This window comes from Pleuronectes platessa, chromosome 14 (assembly GCF_947347685.1).
Source record: "Pleuronectes platessa chromosome 14, fPlePla1.1, whole genome shotgun sequence".
Lineage (NCBI taxonomy): Eukaryota > Metazoa > Chordata > Actinopteri > Pleuronectiformes > Pleuronectidae > Pleuronectes > Pleuronectes platessa.
The window spans coordinates 9428273-9451535 of NC_070639.1; the positions used below are offsets into that span (position 1 = coordinate 9428273).

The 23263-nt window shown below is 39.5% G+C and overlaps 1 protein-coding gene and 1 long non-coding RNA gene across 2 annotated transcripts; one reads left to right on the top strand and one right to left on the bottom strand.

The window, feature by feature from the left end:
* The first annotated feature begins 432 nt into the window (after positions 1-432).
* Positions 433-3909, top strand: LOC128456295 (uncharacterized). Its single transcript, XR_008341820.1, has 2 exons — positions 433-623; positions 2896-3909. It is a non-coding gene; the product is annotated as an uncharacterized LOC128456295 (long non-coding RNA).
* Positions 3910-13826: 9917 nt separating this feature from the next.
* jam2b (junctional adhesion molecule 2b) lies at positions 13827-20402 on the bottom strand. The gene is made up of 10 exons (XM_053439875.1): positions 20241-20402; positions 17286-17351; positions 16842-16952; positions 16565-16714; positions 15900-16081; positions 15701-15809; positions 15376-15483; positions 14933-14951; positions 14782-14827; positions 13827-14604 (listed from the first exon to the last, which is right to left on the bottom strand). Exons 1-10 carry the CDS (start codon positions 20290-20292, stop codon positions 14566-14568), a joined length of 882 nt encoding a protein of 293 aa, XP_053295850.1. The 5' UTR covers positions 20293-20402; the 3' UTR covers positions 13827-14565.
* Between the last annotated feature and the right edge of the window lie 2861 nt (positions 20403-23263).

Consider the following 23263-nt stretch of genomic DNA (forward strand, 5'->3'; position numbering starts at 1 on the left):
GATAAATGGCTTCCATTTATAGTGGGAGCAAAACTTCCTTTTGGCCGAATTTACTGTGGCTGTGGCCATCTCCTGTGGTGTCCTATGATCTCTGTCCACCTCTCTATCAATCCTGCTTTTATTCTCTATTTGAAAGATACAGATTCTGTTATTTAACCCAGTAAAGTACAAATATTAATAAATATTGTACCTTTTTTACAAAACAGACCATATACCCTCCAGCCATTGTTTTTTAATAACTTCAGAATTTTGTTCATTTTTGTAGTTACTTTTGGCATTGTGTATGTGATGCAATTGTGAGAAAAGGCTGCTTTACAAAGATAAGAGAGATGGTTGACCTAAATGAACCTTATCAAGGGGATGGGTAAATCTTCTTGCAAAATTCTTGCTAAGAGTTTTGAAACTAGAGAAAGTCAATTCGGGAGGCTGAGACGTTGCACACGAGCACGTTGAAAACGGAAGTGACTAACAACAGAAATTGACAAATGAGCAGAGAGACTGCGGTCAAGTGAGCCGTTGTTTGCGATACTCCAAGCCAGCCACCACTTAAGATTGTTTTCTTCTCTATTTCAGATGTGATGCTATACAGGTGCTTGGAGCTCCCAAAAAGGAAGAACGCAATGGTACAATGCAACTACACATTGTGCTTCAATTGGATTAGCAAATCTTTTTTGTCAAAAGGCAATCACAATCACAAGGCAGTCTCAGATGTCAATCATGACACCCTCTAACCTTAACATCAAATAAATAACGAATCAAAAACAAAGTTATCTGAAAAATTAGAAAATACATCAGTATGATAGATTGGCTTCACTTTCAGGAGCTGTCATGTCGTCCATCTTCATATATATCTATGGCATAGTTACATTAGCATTTAGCACAGCTGTAAAACCCCATACAGCATGGTGGTGAAACTTTTGATGGTTTGTCAATTACACAGCTTTTCAGCAACCAGCCCTAAACTCTGTCTCAGGCTCTACTTTCAGCTCTGACCTTCAGCGTGCACCTGCACACTGAGGAACAATAGAAGCCTTATTACCTGGAGATACACTGTACTGTCTGCACTACCTGCACTGCCTCCTTTTTTCCTCAGTATCACATCCTATTATATTTCCATAAAATATTCACTCACACATTGTTTGTGGTGCCGGTGGAATTTTTGAATGAAATGTGCAGTCTGTTCATCAGAAGCTTGCAGATTATGCACCATGCAACTGATAACATCTGCAGTGATTCAGTGCCAAATTCATTACTTTTTTCTTCTCTGGATGAATAGCAGGTATGGCGAGAGGCGGAGAATGTAATTCCTCTGGGCAAACATTAATTTTCTTGCTCTCTTTCGCTCTCGAACACGTTCTGCAGACATAACACACAGTTATGATATTGTCCTTGGTTGAATGGATTCCTGCCTGTGCTGCAGAGGAATCATAAGTCTGGATGTGCAATCAGCAGGAGAGACAGAATAGACAGGGGAAGAGAAGCACCAAATCTCACTGATATATTTCAAGACTGTGCCAAATACTCAAGAGCCAGCTATCTATTAAAGCCTGTTAAAGCCTGCGAGCGTGCACCACGAGCTGAAAATATTACAGAAAAAACAAGCAGCACTTAGGGATCATATTGTTTATATTAGGTTGATAAGTGTACTAATATGACATTTGTTGGTTCATTTTGTTTCAAAGAAGGTTAAGAAAGGGGACAAAAAAGGCTTAAAATCTGTCACAGACATTATGTAGTGAAAGGGTTAGAGGGAAAATAATTTATCCTGTTTTTTGTTCCTCACTATTAAAATATTATAAAATTACTATATGAGATGAGTCAAAAGTTATTGGTCTACGAATTAACACAGTTTTTTTTTTAAACTGCGTTGTTTCTCTTTGATAGTTTTATTGTCCTTGCAGCTGTCCACCCACGACTTTACCGTTTTGATTAAATCTCCCATTGCATCATATTCAGCAGTTAACTGTTTGTACTGTACACACACTGCCTGCTCAGCGCCAAACGGCAGGCAGCTGTTAGTGGTTAGCCGTTAAACATATCATTGTATGTTTAGCCAATAAAGAGCCAAAAATAGAGCTGCGAGAGAGTTAATACTGCACTTACACCCAAACTAAAGTAATGGAAAATGTTGCTCAGTAAATGCTGAAAGTGTAAATAAGCCACTGTAAAGGCTGAAGATGAGATTTCAGCTGACAAATAATCAAAAAGAACATATAATAAAAGAACCTAACCTCAACGTATCATGGCTACAGCTCCAGACTGTTTAATCTCGCCGCTTTATGAAGAGTGTTTTCAGTTTCATTATAACCTCCATGTATTTATGTTTGTATTTGACCTGTTCCTGTTTTTCATGATTTATCCCCGTGTTCTGTTTCCTGTTTTATTTTTGTAGTTTCAGCTCCTTGTGTATTTTCCATCTTGACTTCCTGTCTTTGTCCTGTTTCCCGCCCTTGTGATGTCTGCACTGGTCCTCATGGGTTTGACCTGTGTTCAATTGACTTCCCTGTGTATATAATTCTTTCCTCTGCGCCGGGTCTATCTCTCGTAATTTCCTAGTGTTTTCCCCAGTGTGCTCTAGGTTTTTTCACTTTCGGCTTTTTGTGAACCCTCTGTTTATTTGATTTGGCATCTTGGGTCCACCTGCTCAACAACCCCAGACACAAGGCGCCATTATAATTTCTTAATATAGAGCAACAGGAGTTCATGATACATCCTACCTTCATTCTTGTATTTCATCATTTAAGCTGTATTTTGTTCCCTCGTAGATATGTGAAACAAAATAATCAGACGTTGTGGTCCTGAGCTGTCTCTATGCTTCTTCCATTTTTATGTTTTTTTAGTTTTTTTTCCAACCAGAGAAGCTGAATTTGTCACTTTCTCTGTTTTTCTGTCAAGGTCACTCGGCCTGATAGGAAGGGAGAGCACCAGGAAGACAGCACCACTCATCAAGACAAGGGAGAACCAAGCTATAATCAAACATTGACCTCCGGCAGAAAACAGAAAAAGTGTGCCAAAGCAAAAGAAACATAATCATAGCAAGGAAGCAAGGAATCTGATAAATATACATCTGAAGTAAAGCCTTTAATCATACGAGGAGAAAGGGACAAAGGGAATCTATGTGGACGAAAAATTAGAGTGGAAAAAAGCCGAGTACAGACAGAGTGGGAGAGGTGGACCGAGAGGGGCGGCAGAAGGCAGGATGGAGTAGATGAAGAGGTGTGGGGAGGAGGTATTTTTAACATGTTCTAATCAAAGCCAGCACATCAAATGTGCCCTCTCAGTTAATCAGAATGGAGAAATACAGAAAAAAAGAGAGAAAAGCTGGTCTCTGAGGCCAGAACACAGCCAGACTCAAATATATTCTGGGGATTTGGTGCGTACAGCATACGGAAATGAGGACAGAATTCACTAAATTCTCCTCCTTGCTTAAATCTTTTCCACATGAAAGGGTCGTCCTGTAGACTCGAGGGTTTAATAAGATGTGTGGGGGGTTGTCTTCAGCCAGCTCACTGGGCTGAGGGGGGTTGAGCAAGAACCGGAGGGGATGAGTTGTGTCTGAGGGCAAGAGGAGGGTGGACTCAGAGAGGATAAAATCGCTCTCCTTCATGTTTGCTCACATTTTGGGAACGTTCTGCGGACATGCAGCTTGAAAGGCTTTAACTCTTCACTCTATAATCCGGGAGGTAGAACTGTCCTATATGTCATCTCCATAATGAATCCCAGCAGATTAGCAGAGACAATTATTCTAATCTAGAGAACACTCAACTATACCTGGTCCTCTTTTCATTCACCAATCAGCTAAAAAAAGTGAAACTAGAAATACAGCCCTGAGCTTGTATCCCTCTGCCGACCGGTGCAGTATCAGTTCCTACATGTGTTTCTGACATTAAACATTAACAATAATATGAATTCACTGTGATCTTTGACCTTTCATCACCATATGTAATGTGTTCATATTTGAGTGGTCGAAATCCCTCTAAACGCAGAGTTTGAGATATCACGTTCAAGAGGTCAAAATCATGTTTTGTGAGGCCACCAGGACCTTGACCTTTGACCACAAAAATCTAATCTGGTCATATTTGAGTTCAAATGAAGGTTTGCACCAAATCTGAAGAAATTCACTCAAGACATTCTTAAGATATTGTGTTCACAAGTCCATTCTATTGTCCATTTGATTCACGTTTCGATCAGTGACCTTTGACCACCAAATTCTAATCAGTTCATCCATGAGCCCAAAACGTTTGTACCAAATTTGGAAGGACTCCGTGGAAGTGTTTCTGAGATATTGCATTCACAAGGCAAAAGAATGTGATTAGTGAGGTCACTGTGACCTTGAATTTTGACCCCAAAAATCAAATCAGTTTGTCCGTACTTCTAAGTGACCCTGTGAACCAAATACCCTTACGATGTCATGGAGATATAGCATTCATAAGACTAAAATGTGTTTTGTCATGTCACAGGGACCTTGACCTTTGACCTTTGACCAGCGAATTCTACATTTTTTCATTCTTTTTTTTATTTTTCTTTAAAACTTTTTTATTGTTGTTTTTTGGGTAATCAATACAATTATACAATTACACACCAAAAATCTAATGGTTATACCCCTACCCACAATAAGACCCGTCCACCCCCAGTTTCCATATAGTCTTTCTCCTGTAGTGGGCTTTGTATGCTCTCATAGTACGACTAGACAGGGATCCAGGTTCTCTCAAACCTCTGTATGGAACCTTTCAGAGTATATCAGATTTTCTCCAGTTTCAAGAAAGATGTGGTGTCTCTAATCCATCTACTGAATCTACATCTATTCATTCTTGAGTCCAACTGATGTGTTGGACCAAACTTTGAAGTAATGCCCTCAAGGCGATCTTGATATATTGTGTTCACAAGAATGGGACGGACGGAAAACCTGTAGACATCATGGCTGTTGCCGAAGCAGAGGCATTGACAGTGTGTCCTACCAGGTTGTGTACAAACAATTTGATATCAATGCATTTCCCCGGCACACCGTGTGTTTGAATTACAGCATTGTTTCGAAAATGCAGCCAGGGTAGTTTGGGCCCCTGCCTGTTCTCTGTGACGAATAAATTGTTTCCCTTGCCTTTTTATGGCTTTGATAAATATTCATCCGGCCTGCGTCCTGCTGCAGTGCAGTGTGTTACAGAGACGAGCTGTGAGCTATATTGATGAGCTGTGGGTCGGTGGAGGCTCAAATCACACCAGCAATCAGGCCTCATCATCGCTCCTGCAGCCCGGTGATTAGTGCAGGCTTAGCATTCAGCTAAAGCTTGGATCCTTTCTCTAACAGGGCATGACTTCACCTCGGTCGTTTGGCATTTCACATACATATGGGATGTATTGTGATGTGTTTCATAAGCTCTGCTCGAGTGACAGGCGGTCTTATCCAATACAGAGGCGTTAAGTAGCTTCCAGAAAGTGGTGGGACAGTGCAGTGGATTGTACGCAGTCGTACAGTGAAACCGGTTGGGGCTGGGATTGTGCAAGACCTCAAATGCTTCTCGGGGGCTGGATAGTGGAGGTTATTATCCGGAGAATCATGACAGGAATTCAATAACAGGCTTTTGTCCTATGGAATTTCACTCTTCCCATAAGGATCCTTCTGTTTCTGCATCCCTTACTGCTCCCTCCTCGCTCTCTCTATCCCTGCGCTCCTCTGGGGGGAGTGATTTAAAAGCATAATACTGAGAGTACTTGAGTGCTGAGGCTTGCTCTTGAATGCTAAACAGTCTGATCAAATACACACACTGCAGCACAGGATCCAAGCTACTGATGGGCAGCGAGGCGCACACATACTGACGGCACTGGACAAGCATACTTTATGGTGTACACGTTCTATTTAAAGATTTAGTATGTAACAGCTCTTCATTTGAACAACTAAAAACGACTCAATCTATGTTATATAGTCCTCTGACCTGTACACTTGGATTTTCCGAAATGTTTTTTCTTTTAAACCCTGAGAAGTTAGGGTAACAGGACGTTTCTATTTTTTCGTGTTCTGAGTGTGTCATATTAGATTTACCTGTGGCTTTACAAAAGGAAAAAAAACGCTGCTAGCCAGTTAGCCAATTTGCAATTTTTTCCTTACACTGTTAGCATTGTAAATCCCAATATTGATGTTTGAACTCTTTCATGTATGGTTAAAGGAAGTACATATAGACTGTTTTTTCATTTGAACTATTTATCGGTAGATTCCTATTTAATTTGTAGATTATTGTTTGTCTTGTTAATACCTATAAATGTATCCAATCCAAGATTACTTTTTATATGCAAATGTATGATGCCTATTTTTGATTGTACAAATATAGAGATAGACAACACGTCTCCACTTTCTTACACTATTCAGAAATGAAGCTGAAAATCCCTGGATAGGAACCTTGTCATTTTGTGTTGAAGACAGATTTTGAGCGGAAGTGATGGAGGTATGGAGCTGTGGTAACGGGCTCCCACCAATTCACACGCTGAGCCAATCACAACTCAGTCCCATATAGCTGTTGATCATTCACCTTGTTTTATTGTACCAAATAACTCAAACCAAAGTTACTGTATTACATAAACACTCAAACATAAGCATAAGAAATGCCTAAAATAACAGAAACCGTCATTGAGAAAAAATTGTGACGTGTAATTTGACTTTTTTGTTCTAGACCTATATCCCATCCACTAAGATGGATATGAGGCTAGATTTGTGACCTATATAGAGATGCTTCTCTGGTGTCTATGGTGTTTGAAAAATATATTATTGAAAATTTCGATCTGCTCACAGTTACAGTATAAATAATGTATTGTGTGTTCATGCGCTGCTTTTAAATGCTAAAGACGGGAGTTATAGTAAAGTGTGTCGGGACAACTGGATTTTCCATATTTGTACTGTATATCCACTCGCTCACTGACCATAATGTGACAGCATCATTTCCTCCCTAACTAAAATATTGTAGCACTAGACTGTCCACTGCACATTATTCAGGTGATGCTCTGAAATGCTGCCGGGAACTGAAAACTGACCAGTGCAACAACAACAACACACACTCAGACTCACTGATCCCTCCCACCCAGGTCACAAACTCTTTGAGGTTCTTCCCTCGGGCAGGAGGCTGCGGTCCATCAGGACCAAAACCTCCCGCCACAAGACCAGCTTCTTCCCGGCTGCAGTTGGCCTTATCAACAAGGCCCTTGACCCCCACCTGACTCTGACTTCTTTCCGCCCCCACACCTCAAGGATGTGTTAAATTAACACATTATATTATATTATATTATACTGCATTACATTGCATATTGCAATCTGACACTGTTCACTGTCTTGCATCTTGCATTTCACTTTTCACTTCACTTTTTATATCTTTTATCTATTATATATCTTTTATTTAGATATGTTTATGTGTAAATAAATGTTACTTTGTATAAATATTAGAAAAAGGGAGTAATTAAGAAGTAAATAGTGAGTAAATATATATTGTTTCTTTTTATTGCCTTTCTTATGTGTGTTGTATTTATTGTGTTTTTATGTTTTTATGTTCTATGTTCATTGTATGCACCAATAACCAGAGCAAATACCTTGTAGGTATAAACCTACTTGGCAATAAATACTTTCTGATTCTGATTCTGATTCTGATCTCATCTGAACTGAGGCATTAAACCACTGCTCTGTATCTCCACACCTTTGCTCAATGACCTGTTTCATGGCACGTTTCATCCGCCTAATATTTGCTTGTGTCCTTTCCAAAGTAAGCTGCTTTTCTTTGAGTTTTCCATTGTTGTTCAGATAAAGGGAGACATTTAAATGCGTCATCATAAACTCTGAGATATAATGATTTTCTTCGCTTCAGCCCTCACCGGGGGTGTCCTCGATTTCTCTCGGAGACTCTGAGAATTCAAGTCTGCATTTACGCAGCTTTTTCATTTTGGCGTCTGATAAAAGTCAGGTCTGTTGACTGGATTTGTCAAACAAATTGTTTTAATACATCTGCGATTAACAAACCTACTTGGCATTCAGTACGCAAAATAACGTAATGCTCTTTCTCTCCCTCTCTCTCTCTCACACATGAACACACACACACACACAAACACACACATGTAGCTCAAACATTTCATCTATATAACACTTTGCCCACACTGTTCATTTCTGAGTGCTCAAATAAGTACAATGCTGCTGTGGGAGTAATAGTCCTGACTAATTGCCTGTGCATAAAGACTAGATTATGTATGTGTGTGTTAGTGTGTGTGTGTGTGTGTGCGTGTGTGCGTGCGTAGGGGTAAAAACTTTTCCATCCTCTTTCTGCTGTAATTACAGTCTTGTGAGTGAACAGTGCTGAATAAGAGAACAAAACAGACAGCGAAATTTCCTTCTGCTTCCCAACTCTCACGCACGCACGCACGCGCGCGTACACACACACACACACACGCACACGCACACACACACACACACACACACACACACACACACACACACACACAGCATCTTGGTATTGTACAACAACCTCAGTATAAAGATTTAATGAAACTGGAGGGGATGTCGTCTGGTAGGGTTTAAATGTTTAAATGTTGCTATTTCTTACTGCCACAGCGGGAGGAGAGAGTTTCCTGTGGTAATCCCTGTGTCAGTGGTCGATTTCCCAGAGGCACAAATACTTCAATGGCTGTATGATGTAAGCTTTGCATAACCCATGAGTTGCTAATGCAGAGGGCCACGGTAGAAGAGGAGCTGAAGAAGCGCAAAAATATCGGAGGCGAGAATACGAATAAACTGAACTCACACAAAAGAAGTGGTAGAAACAGGTTCATTTTTTTCGGCAGCAAAATTATTGTTAAAAAATTTAAAGAACAGCTTCCCTGAGGGTAGTGTGCCATGCGCTGTGCTGTGTTGCTGTGCCACCTGTTCGTAGGTGAGCCATGCTCCCGCGGGTGTTCAGGGGAGCTCTGCTCACAGTACACATGGAGGGTAAGGCTGGGCCGCTTTTGGCATCGGGCCGCACAGAGAGGAGAAAGTCTTGGAGGAAACCTGACTTGAGGCTTAATTTAACATCTGAGGAGAAAAACACTGGTACTGACATAGATTTCATTTGACAGCCACCTCCCACTCAAGCTCAACTGCTCACTCTCTCTTTTTCACTCTCTCTCACTTATTTTAACACACTCTCCCTCTCTTTCCTCTGTCCCTATCTGACAGATACAGACACACACACAAACACGCACACTTAAAAAATGTGATGTAACAGCGCCCTGGAGCTGTAATCCACAGCGAGCATCCATAAAGAAGGCCTGTTAAGATGTTCAAAAGAAACCACAAAACAATGTAGTGGCCAGTTGAGCAGTGACATTAACCAGCCGCAAGATCCGGATGTAACAGTCTGTGTGTGTGTGTGTGTGTGTGTGTGTGTGTGTGTGTGTGTGTGTGTGTGTGTGTGTGTGTGTGTGTGTCTGTGTGTGGGTGTGGGTGTGTGTGTGTGTGTGTGTGTGTGTGGGTGGGTGGGTGTCCTTGGGTTTATCATTTGGGTAATTCCAGTCACAGATGTTATTGTGCCAGCCGCAGCAGTAAAGTGCAGTGACTGAAGATCCCTCAATGGAGCTCTGTGTGACTGTGTGTGCTCTTTGCAATATACTACCCAGGAACTCCAGTTGGCCAATTTGCATGTGTAACGTTTCGTTTTCGACATCGATGAATTTATATTTGCAAAGAGAAACCCCCTAGATTATTCAAAGATTATTCACCACATACTTCACAGTCATTACAGCTCTATGAAATGTATTTTTATTGCATTTTATTATGGTACTATAGCTGACTATCGTATGTCTGACTTCAAGACCATGATCCATGAATTATTCTCTGGGAAAGTGGTGAAAATCTCAATAAAAAAGCCCTATCTGTCAATGTCATTGAAAGTGAATACAAATTCCTGGATCCGCTCCAAAGTTGTATGGGTAAAGATGATGATGAATATGAAGTGATGATGACATGACCCTGATTGGCAGAGGTAGACAGCTGGGAAAAGTAGTAAAGTTTAAAGGTATTTTAATTGAATATTTTCAATTCATGCTTCTTTCATTTTGCTGCCTTATTTCTTTATTTCCTCTCCACCACACATCAGAGGAAAATATTCCACTTGTTATTCCAGAGGTCCGTCATTTAATTGATATTGATAATCTGATTCTAAGTGTAAATATTTCGATTTAATTTTAAAACGTACGTTTTCACATGGTTCCTTAATTCCTTCTGCAGCATGACGGTGACCTCAGAGTCATAAATAAACATCCAGCGACGTGAGGAGAGTGCTGCAGCTGATCTTCACATCATGGAGACAGACTGGAAACACATGAAGAGGCAGAGGACGACGAGGCCGATCCACAGAAGAACTGGGGCCAGTTCTCAGAGAAGCTACATGACCAAACAAGTGTGCAAATGTAGAAAAAAAGCTAAGAAATCAAAACTATTTACAACATTATTTATACAAGCTATAAGTTGCTCAGGTGTTAGTTGTGCAAAGCTCTGCTGGAAACTCAAACGACATGTTGTTACACGGATAATAAAATTGTAACTTGTCCAGAAAAGAGACGGACAGGAGAAGTGAGTGAGACGTCAAGCCCAGTCAGTTCACACCCACACAGTCCCGAGAGATGATGTAAGAAAGAAAAGTATTATTCATGTGGGCGGACCATGAGAGCCGGCTCCTTGAACTATACGTAGAGTAATTAAGTATAAAACAGTCTGAATGATCTCCACCTCGACAAGCTACATTAAAACGCTGCTTTAGGTCGAACATGATTAGTAGTTTTATTGATTTGGGAACGTAGCATTTTCATTCACAAAGGAGTATTTTAACATTTAACAATTCTCAATATTTCTTTCCTCACTGGTTACAACACAAGTAATATCCACAGTATTTTCAGTCGAGAGCAGCAGCATTTAGTGAGAAGCACTGACACAAAAAACAAGAGCAAACTGGACTCCAGCTAACACACAACAACACTAAACTATCAAAACAAATTTCAGGTATAACAGGTGAAGAGAATACAGAGAAAAACTGGCCAGACTTGAGTATCATCATATTCTTGCAATTATTTTAGATATGTTTTGTTTTAATTATTATTATTATTAAAAATACCAAAAATGTAAAACAATATAATAAAAATTTGTTATTCAGGCTCATAATCTATAATAAATACATATGTTACAATCTATGAAAACCGGTGGTGACAGTGGTGAGTGGCCATTCCTACATAGCGAAATTGTTTTGGCCCAGATTTGGCCCACACTGCCACCCTGTCATCCAGCCCACATAACGCCTGAGATGATGGTATTTGGGCGTTCCGCTCATGTTTGCCTGTCTGGGCCAAATGTTGCAATAGAAATACATCATGTCTTCCAAATTTATTTTATGCTATTTGGCCCTTTTTCACCATTTACCACATGGGCCATTTTAGGATCACGTCCAGATTACACTTTGCATTGAGCACCGCATGTTTGCCAACAGGCTCTGATTAGTTTTGGGATATTTTGGCCACATTAGCTAATTTACAAGTGGGCCACTTTAGGCTCACGTACATTTTGTGCTGCATCATTGTCTGAAGTGGTTCACATCCGTATTTTCTATCAATATGTGTAGTGAGAATAAAAAATAACCTGTAATAAGGGGATGTGTATGATGACGTGTATGGGTATAAATAAGGATCAATAACTGAACTTTCATCCTGAATTGGCCTTATACACAAGGCATGAAATATAAGGTGAAAGCCGAAAAGTGTTTGAATAGTTTTATCTGATAGATATAGTTTTGATTTTGCCTGCACAGTGGTCTGTACATGGTGAGGAGTGCAGTTTTCAATGATTTGGAAATTCTACAAACTCATCATGCATTATCGTTTTACTGTAATCGTTGCATTTCCCGTTAAAGATAGTTTTTTTTTTTTTTTTTTTTTACTCAGAAATGACTAAGCAAAATGTGCATGTTTACAGCTCACTCTTTCCTTCCAGCTGCAGTAAGTGATCACAAGGTCGGAGCCAGTAAGCGAGCCATATTAGCACATCAATAGTGTGCACTTAAAGTGATGGTCAGAGAAGGTTAAGACCACGGGAGTAGATCCGTTACCGGGACACTGTAGCTTATCCACAAGCCAGATGTCAACATATCCAGAATGAGTTGATAGTAACACAAGTCAAACCTTTAAATCTGCAGTACAGACACTGATAATGCATCAAACACGTGGAAGTGAAGCCGTCAGCAATCTGTGCTTCTTCAAGACTTGTAATTTATGGGCATCACAATAAGCAGGAAGACGAGTACAAAGGGAGGAGAACAATAGTGCCACTGTTCTTACGCAGATAATGGACAAAGGAGGGCATCTCTTAGCTGAAAGCCTATAGTCTGTGATATGAAAACATTCAGTCAGGCGAGTGACGCCATCTAGTGGTCTGTTCGAGGGAATCTGACTGTGAGCACATCCGAAAGACTGATCTATACAAAAATGATTGAATAAAATAGAGAATAACAGATAAATATGAATTAAATAATTAATATAGGCATCAGACCTGGGGTGACAGAATCTTCTCAATAACGGACCCCTCCCTCTAGAACACCACAACACAGCAGACACTGCACAGACATGTCAACATTCAGATCTCCACTCAAAACCTTTCAGAAGTGATTTCAATGTATCATGATGTTAGGTTTCATCTTTAGTGTGTCTTTCCTTTAACTTCGATCTAAATATACTTTTAGTAAGGAAATATAGGAAGATCTGAATTTCCCACGGAATTAATAAAGTACCCATCTATCTATCTATCTAAGTTTGAAAAGTGCTAAACAAATAAAATTCTTATTTTCATCAACCAATAGATATTAGTATTCCACTGTGTCAGTGGGAAGTAATAAGCCCGAAATTCATTAACATGTTTGTACAGTACATGGTCTTAAATAAACCCTTTGTATGTTTGTCCTTTTCTAACATGCAGGGAAAAAGGACAGAACATTTTGAAAAAATAATTTTATTAAAAGATATTGAGGCCTTTGAAATATCCTGAAATGATATATTCCACAGTGAAAAAGTTGGACTTTTCTTTGAAGAATCTCTTAATCTGTACAGTAAATATGTTTGATATTCAGTATGTAGGTAGTAAGAGAGTTCCTGAACTCAGACATATCTGACTCACTCTGAACTTATTGAGCAAAGTGTCTTTATAGAACTTTGAAATATCCAGAAATGAACTGATTTGATTGTACACATGTTGGACTTTACTTTGAAAAATCTCTCAATCTATACAGTAAACATGTTTGATATTCAGTATGTAGGTAGTCAGAGAGGTGCTGGACACAGGCATATCAGTCCCTCTCTGAACTAATTGAGCAATGTTTTAACAGTACTTTGAAGTATCCAGAAATTACCTACTTGAAGCTTAAAATGTGTGATTTTTATTTTGTAAATTCTATAATTGATATTGTCAAAATGCTATTCATTTTAATGACAGAGGTAAGAAATTATATACTTCTTCTGAATTAAATCCAAGAAATTATTTTTCAATTATGCATTATGTATAGGCGCCATGTCAACAGTTTATTTTGAAAACCGGACGTAGGCCCACATGTGTTCTTCCTCTAACTTGGAGTTCTCCGTTGCCGTTCCCTTTCTGGACGTATTGGATGCATTTACCATAAGAGTAGTTATATGAGTGCATTATAATTTCTGTGTCGGCTGGCTTGACCGCAGTACAAGAATCACAGTGTGGGACACACAATAAATATTCGTTAGGGGATGTTTTTTGTATTTTATACCCATCAGACTTCCCATTCCCTGTGCTTTGTTACAATAACACACAAACCAATGTGCAGCACTGATGTGCTGATTTTTATTTACATTTCTTTATTGATCAGGAAATAGACTCATCAAATATTTGAGTGTCAAAACATTTTGAAAGCCTCCAACGCATCATTCAGTGTATGCAGACACCTGTCCAATTTTCACTCAATTCACATCATGAAAATCTATACAACCAAAGAATAACATAAGGACAATTTCAACATGAGATAAACATACAAACAGGTTTATAAAAATATATAAAAATAACAAGTAATATCTGTGTATGTAGATAAGTGAAAGCAGGATACAATCATTTGTGACGAGAAATATACAGTCTTTACCCTAATTATTGTGGATAGTTACAGTTAACAGCCTATAGATGGCGTTTGAGAGCAAAATAACTGAAAACAAAACACAAGTCAACAACATGAAAAAAAGTCAGTTTTAAAAAGATTTTCAAAAGCACACTAAAAAAGAAGGTTATGAAATATATATCACATCATTATAAAAAAGTTGAGCTGAATTTGAATTTACAGTAGATTTGGATACAAGATCCCTCCCTCAAACTGGCAACACATAAAAGGCCATTTATAGGAGGCAGCAAGGTTTTTGCAGAAATCGTTATTTTGCCTGATATTAGACGATATTACTGTGAATGAGTTCAAGGCAGCAGAGAGCAGACGTCCAAAAGCAAGTTGTGCCGGACATTAAGGAAACCCTCCTGACTCTGGATGATCTGAAGTCCGACTCAGTGTTTCACTCTCAGATCATAAAGGACTGAGTTTGTTTGTAATGCTTGAGCTGTAAGAGAGAGAGAGAGAGAGAGAGAGAGAGAGAGAGAGAGAGAGAGACATACAATGAAACATTTCCTTTCATTTGCATTATCAGCGACTTATCAACAGTGTTTAATGGCGACCCAAATTCACGGCTGCCAGCAAAACAAGCCCTGTCGTGATAGCAGCCGCTTTGATCACTCACGTTGCGGCTGGGAGGAGGAGGAGGCGTCGGGTTGTAGGACATGTTGCTGAAAGACAAAGGGCGGTGATTCAGTCTGAGCTCATTACTGGTCATAAACACATCACAGCTGCAGGCCGAACAAAGTGGAGAAGCTGAAAAGTGAGGCGCTCACCTTTTTAGCCTTTTTTCTTCTGTTCAAAGACACGACAAAGAGCAGAGGACAGGGAAAAGTTAAAATCTTCAATTATCAAAATCATACTAGATGATGGACAATTGACTCTACCTAATATCTACCTAAGTAATCTACAGAGTAATAGGTACTTCCATATATAACTATTTACAAGGCTGAAACACTTTCTTTGGAGGTCAAAATCCTCGTGGGGTTTATCTCTACTATCATTATTGCATTATTATTTATTTAGCTCCTTCAGTATTTGAAACATAAGTCTTCTTGTTAAAAGTGCTCTTTAAATAAAGTTATTATTATTACCATCTTAATTTTATACTAATCCACCATATCTCATACAAAAATATATTTTACATCTATATATTGTGTTAACGTGAAATTATTCATTGCTCACACACACACACGCTGAATAAGAGTACACTACTCACTCCTGCAGCAGCCTCGGCGTCGACACACACACACACAGATGCAGCAGAAGACCACGAGCATCAGAAAAGCTGCAGCACCTGCTATCAAAACTGTCATATTCAAGGGATCTAGAAAGAGGGCAAAGAAAAAATTGTATCATTACTTTGATTTTTTACTCTGGTCCATGTCCCAACTGCTACAATTGGGAAGGTGGGGTTATGACCTATTCTGCAGCCAACCACCAGGTTACACTCAAGACGCTTTAGCTTCACTTCTGGGGAGCTGCCATGTCGGCCATCTTTACAGACAATCCATGATCATGACATGTGTGTCAAAACCACTTACAGTCCTTAACGTTGAGTTGTTGGGCTACACAACTCTTGGGCGCCCCCGCATTGTTGGAGGACTCACAGCGGTACATCCCTGTGTCTGTTTTGGACACACTCTTCAACTTCTGCTCCAAACACACAAAAAGAAGGGAAATGAGATCAACAACAACCAGGAGATGTTGCGTGTGTGTTCAGAAATTTTCGGCCATACTCACCAGTGTGCCCGTGTGGGTGTCGATTCCGTACGGCGTGTCGGCTGTGGCTGTCAGGGCCTTGTTGTCTTTGTACCAGCGGTAGGTGGCAGGAGGAACGCTCAGTTTGTCCTTACAGAGCAGCTCCAGGTCTGAGCCCACGAACATGGAGCTCGGCACCGCACAGGACGGCACATGAGGAGGCACTGAGGGGAGAAACACTGCATTTGTCATTTATACAAAGGACAAAATCCACCTTAAAACATAGAAATATTCATATTTGTTGTTTGGTGGGTGCAGTGTGGTCATCTGATTAGATAGACAGATAGATAGATAGATAGATAGATAGATAGATAGATAGATGGATAGATGGATAGAAGGATAGATAGATATATAGACAGATATATATATAGATAGATAGATAGATAGATAGATAGATAGATAGATAGATAGATAGATAGATAGATAGATAGATAGGTAGATAGATAGATAGATAGATAGATAGATAGATAGATAGATAGATAGATAGATAGATAGATGAACAGAAGGATAGATAGATAGATAGATAGGTAGATAGATAGATAGATGGATAGAAGGATAGATAGATAGATAGATAGATAGATAGATAGATAGATAGATAGATAGATAGATTGATTGATTGATTGATTGATCGATTGATAGATACATACCCAGCACATTGAGAGTTACAGTCGTCTCTCCAAGTTTGACGTGATCGTTGAGGGCGGTCACCTCACAGCGATACTCGCCCGAGTCTTTCTGAGTGACCGAGTGCAACATCAGTGTAGCTCCATCTATAGTGGCCCGCCCCGTGTAAGGCCCTGAGGTGAAGATGGGCAGAAGGTGGACACAGTTTAACTAAGTGGTATCAATAATGAAAGAATAACAAAATTAAATGTGATATAGGGATGAATGGATGGTGATTTTGAAATCATGGGAGTTACTCACCAATAAATCTTTTATCGAAGTACACGTATGACACGCTCTTCCCTCTCTTCTTCCACTCAATACGAGGGTTTTGTTCTGTCTCTGTCTTGAACTCACAGGACAGCAGAGCATCTGACAGGACGGGAAACACGACTTTATACAAGTTTCTTTTTAATTTGAAACCTAATCAGCACTGAGTATAATTCTGTCTAAGGTACAATAAGGTATTTTTTACAGACACTGTTGTTGTTCGGCTCGTTACCTGTGTTAATTTACCCCCGTTTTTATCATGAAATAAGACATCTTCTGTTTCCACTTCATCAATGTCAAAGAAAATAATAAAATTCAAGCTCTCATCAAAATAAAACATATGTTTAACGACTTTATCCATTTTCAGTCTTGAAAGTCACACATTTGAAAACAGAAATGATGCTCAGGAAGTGGAAATGTTGAAAACAGTCTCACCTGTGTGCTCGTGGACCTCTACATTGGTTTTACTGCTGCTCACTGTCACTGACAGACAGCCGGGACCTGTAGGGACAGGAGGGGTCAATTCACTTTTTTCTAAATCAGGTTTACTCTTTCAATCCTTTTCTAGTTACATTCTAGAAGAGAAATACAATCTCACACGGAGAATCACAACATTAAACATAGTAAAATGTATCAACTGTTAACACTGAGAGCCTGCCGCAGCTCATTGGACTCATTGTTCCGACTTCAGTGTGTTCATGTGCTCGGAAGTCGGAATGTGGAAAACATTTTTTTGTATTTATGTGTTTGAAGCGTTAAATAACAACTCAACACCTCTTTCCTAAGAGCAACATTAGACTAATTCACATTATAAGCTACTTTTTCAAGTTGATTGTAAAATATATCAATTGATGACCATATATAAAAAAAAAGGCACAATAACTCTGTCTCTTGGTACTTGTGAAGACAATAATTGATGCAAAGCATTTCCAAGCCCCTAACCCTAATTCCAGCCAAATGTTTAACTAACATCTTAACATTCAACAGAAGTAATGAGGACCAGTCAAGATGTCCTTTAAAACTGAAAATGGTCCTCTCAAAGATGGCAAAAGATCCCATACACACACTCGCACAAAGATACGGAGTGTGAAGCTACATCCTGGTGGTACCAGGAGCGGTGGTGTAGGAATGCAAGTGATGGATGACGCTCTGACAAGCAGCTTTATCCCAACCTGATAACCTCTCTCAGTGATCTGTCCCTTCACACACACACCTACACACACACACACGCACACACGCACTCACGCACTCACGCACACACTAACAGAAACAAACACACGCACACACATTTAATTCCTTTGGTAGTATAGAGAGGGAGGGAAAATGTAGACAGTATCTATGTAAGTGTGTGTGTAACCTTACCCTTCTCAGCTGGCACAACACACACACAAACACGTCACTCACGCACACGCAACCACACACACACACACACACACACAGAATTGCACACTTCTAAGGCTCTACACTGATTGAACTCTGAAACCTCTCCACCGTATTATTTACTTTGACCTTCGTCCAAACCTAAACATTTTAAAGATTACTCTGACTCAACATCAAATCAATAACTTACATGATCTTAACTCATGTAAATGGTAAAACAAGGTAAAATACACAGCAACATCAAATGTTCATGGATATACAGAATTATATAGTCCATAGTCAACGTTTGACGTGTTTTTGTTTATTACTGAGCATATTTAAATATACGTGTTTCAGGTTGTCAGCTGTTTAGGCTTCATTTTACAGACGTGCTGTTTGATGATGTAAGTGACAACATCCAACAGACAGGAAACTAATGAAAAATGTATTTTGCCCAAAATGTTCTAAACTTTTTTGCCAGCTCTGTCCAAACGAAGATGAGGGGTTCCAATCTTTTCATCTCTGAGTGGTCCTCATGGGTAAATTCAAGAAAGATCAAAACACACACACAAGCGCGCACACACACGCACACACACACACACACACACACACACAAACAAAAACACACACATATACACTCTATATCAAAGCTGTGATTACTGATATGAAGCATCTCATCTGGAAACTTGCCTCTTCCCTTTAAAAATCCCCAAAGCAACTTCAAATGCAATTTTTTTCCAGATAGTGAGTGGCCGTTATCATCTCAGTCCAATTAACAGCAGGGTCACTCAGGGGCTATCACCAAGCTGTAACGCCTGGACCTCCGCTGGGCCATGTGATGCATCTCATCAGTCTGTGGATCTCGGGTTCAAACGGCATCAGAGTGGGCTCAGTGTAAACACGGAGACCAGAGCAAAACCACTCCCTGGACAATCTCATCCCCTGGTGCTCATGACACCTCCTCCCCTGTTTGTGTTTGTTATGCATATGTAGTTATACAGCAGAGTCCAATGTGCCTTTGTGATATATATGTGATATATATATAACAAGATATAATAACACAATCTGTTTAGTTATAACCTGACATATCAGCCTCCATTGCCAGTATAAGGAACGTTTCTGTACCCCTATGTCCACTTTTGGGGGACCCCTCCTTATAAGGGTGTCCCACCTCCCCCCTTTCTATTGATGGGATAGGTACGTAGCTGAACAGAGGATTGCTGCTCGGCTTGTTTTGTCAGACGGGCCGAGATCCCCTCCAGAGACATTCTTGGTCTGGCCCCTTCCATCAAATAAATCACAACGGAGGCATCGCTAAACTCCACCGGTTGCACACAAGCTAACTATTAGTACAACACACCTTGTTTATGTAGTTAATGCAGAAAATGCACGTTCCCTCAATTGTAAGATTCATCACAATTCTTATAGGGTCTGTGTGGAAAATATTAGGGAGGTAGAATGAAAACTTGAAGCTTGAAAGGACCTTTTTGGGGGGATTTTTTTTTTCTCAAATCAGAATTATATATGCAAAAAATGTATAGAAAAGAGACACATTAGAACATATTTCAGATAAAAGTAACATTTATTTAAATGTATGTGTTATCTCTTTAAATTGTGAATAGTATGTTTTGGCAGTGTGTAAAATATGAATAATGCATTAGATGTTTTGCTTTTTTTAAAATCAATGTTTGGACCCCCACACTTCCCCTTACCATCAATTTGTGTACAGTCCCTAACTCTAGCTTTGGTTGAATGCATATATGAGTTTTCTATTTCTTTTGCACACCTTCAGAAACTTTATAACTTTCCTAAAATATTTTTTAGTAGATAACTGGGCCAAAATCGTCAAAGTTGCATATGAATAAAACACAAAATGCAAAGAGCAGCCTGTAGAAATGTGTTAATAAAGGGTGAAATGTAAAAACATCTGCCTGTACACATCATATATCAGTTCCACCAGTTTGTCTTGAGGTAATAAACCATCACAGCTTATTTTCTTCTTATTAATAAAGATTCTGAAAAAAAACTTACTGCAGAGTAAAGTGAAGAGAAGCGACAGCAGCCACATCTCCATGGTGTTCATGCTCAGTTACAGAAGTTATGTTCCGTCCTGTTCCTGCAGCGTCAGATTCGGTTTTACTCCAAACTTTCTGCAGCAGCTTCTTTACCCTCATCTGCTGCACGCACAGGCGCGTCCACGACAACTGCCGGGGAGCGCGCACAGGCGGCGGAGCTGCTGTTGTCCTGAAGCTCACGTGAGCCCAGACGCGTTTAATGACCGTACAGTTGGAGTGTGTTGTTAGTATTTCATGGGTATCCTTAAGACAAATAAAACAAATCTCTGATAAGCCCTATGATATTTATTATTTGAACATTATTTCTAACAATAACCATTTTGAGGTACCTTTTATGGTAGCCCAGATATGGTGGCCCCACAGTGCAAATCCCAATGGAGAATGGGAAAACAGCTGCAAATTAAAAAATTTAAAACAAAAAACGGAATCGCAAATCACCCAACACAACAAAAAATCGGGAAAACACAACGTCAAATTGGAAAACCAAACAAAAAACACAACAGCAAGTCACAAAGAGCAGCAGCAAACAAATAAAGAAAAGGTTGGCGGAACTAAACGATCAAACAAAAACACAACTAATGACAACACACTAACAAAAAATGGCGCTATCTGTTGTCTGTGTTCGATCCCCTGGTCCTGGCTCTAGTTTTCTTTTTCCAGAAAGATTATTTCTTTCCTGTTTACAAGATGGATAGAGCATTTGTCCAATCACTGATGATCCTTGTGGACAGCAGGTACATCTCGTTTTATTTGCAGGTCAAGCCGTGTTTTGTGAATTGATGTTGTGTTTTCCCATTGTTGTTGTGATTTGCACTTCAGCGCACTACAATATTATCCAATATATGTAAATAAACAACAAACGCAAACTGAGAAAAGATCTTCATCAGTATGACAACACATCTACAGCAAATAGAAAAGGTAGGTAAATTATCAAGGTGGCGATATGAACCTGAACAACTTCTACTGTACCATGCTGCGTTAAATCTCCAGCAGTAGAATATACACTGTCACACTTTAATCTGCCTTCCATGTGTTAATTCTGTATTTCTGAAATGATTCTTATTCAAAGTGTGACCAGATGAAACTTTGTTCGGGAGGCTGAGTGTTTTCCACACGTCCTCAGTGATGAGTGTAATCGGAGGTGCAGAGATGAAACAGCTGCTGGTTGAGCTACTGTGTCCTTGGCTATTAGGTTTCTCAGCAGCAGTGGCAGCCACACAACGGCCCATTGTAGCTCAGTCTGCTTAATGTGCACACATGCTTGCATTTGTGGCCATATGCACACACAAAGACCCACACAGGGGCCATACATGTAGGCACGTGTGCACCAACACAAGCGGAGACCGAGCGTGATATACGGACTCACAAAACCTCAGCTGCAGCACCTGTTCATGATAAACAGTCCCAGCTGCTGCACTGTGGCCGGGGCACACTGATGTCATGTAACACAAAGTGAGACACACACACACAGGCGTCCACCACGACACACACGGCCGCTCAGCGACCGCAAACATCCACCCAAACAAACTATCACACCTTCTAGATTATAGATTCAGGGATGGTTAACTTTAAATGTTTTTGGTATGTTTGACACATTTTTACTTCACCAAAATTCAACACAATACTGTGACTGGTTTGTATCAGCCCCGAACCAATTTGTTCTGTCACATGGACACGTTAACATTAGCCTCAAGCTAAACATTATCTGATTTTACAACTGACCGTATGAGTGTGTGTAAGATCAGTGGAGTTCTTCTTAAATCTATTTGAATTGACCAGTTTTACATATTGTTTCCAAAGTGATGAAAATAGTTCGGTGGAGTAATGAAGTAACGTTTAAGAAAATAAATCTTTGTATTTAAGAATAAAGTCCTCAACTAATGAGATGAAAAAAGTCATAATCTTACAAAGAATATTATTACACCTTTGGTTGACATGTGGTAAAGTTTGGATTTATTTGTAAACATCACTTTACATGTTCAATATTTTTGACCATAAATCAGATTTTGATAAACTAGACCCCAGATATGGGCACATGTGAGCAAATGAAGGGTCAAAAATAGAATTACCGTGCTGCGGTTGTATGCCTCTGCTATATAACTTTGACCTTTGATCTTTAAGAATTAAAATCTATTAAGTTCATCTCGGAGTCCAAGGGACGACAAGTTCATATTTGAAGAAAGTTCCTAAAGGCAGACTTGAAATATCATGTTCAAGAGGCCAAAAACATAAAGTGTCTTATGAGGCCACAGAGACCTTGACCTTTGACCACGAAATTAATTTTGTTTTTTAGACTATGTGAAATTTGGAGCCAACTTTGAAAGGATTTTCTTGAGACATTCATAAGATAATATTTTACAAAACAAAATAAAGATTGTTAAGTCAACTTTGACCTTTAACCATTCACACATCAATTCATCCATTTGACTAAGTGAACATTTGTGCCAGTTTTGAAAGAATTCTCTTGTTGCTTTCTGAACATAACAAGTTTAACAAGGCAAAACGGGCTTTGTGAGGTCACATGACCTTTATAGTTGACCTCTGACCCCCAAATGTAATCAGTTCATCCTTGAGTCCAAATGAATGTGAGAGAAATTCCCTCAAGAAGTTCTTGGATTATCATGTTCACGAGAATGGGACGGAATGATGGATAACCTAATAACATCAAAACAACATAATGTCACAGCAGGTGAGAAAATAAGTTTGAGAAACAAAATCAGAATCAAAATTTGACCACAAAGTTAAAAAACTGGTTGACTGAGCTAAATATTCATTATCGGAACTTTTCTTTTTGTTCACGAGGAACCATTTTCCCACATTAAAGATGAGTAAATATTGGTTAATGTATCACAGTGAAGCAAATCTGTTTCCTCATTATCACAGTCTGTGTACTTCCCCTTTTTTCAACCACCGCAGCATTTTAGGACATTAATGATAAACAGGAAATAATAAGAAAAGATTTCACCAGCCCTGATCTGT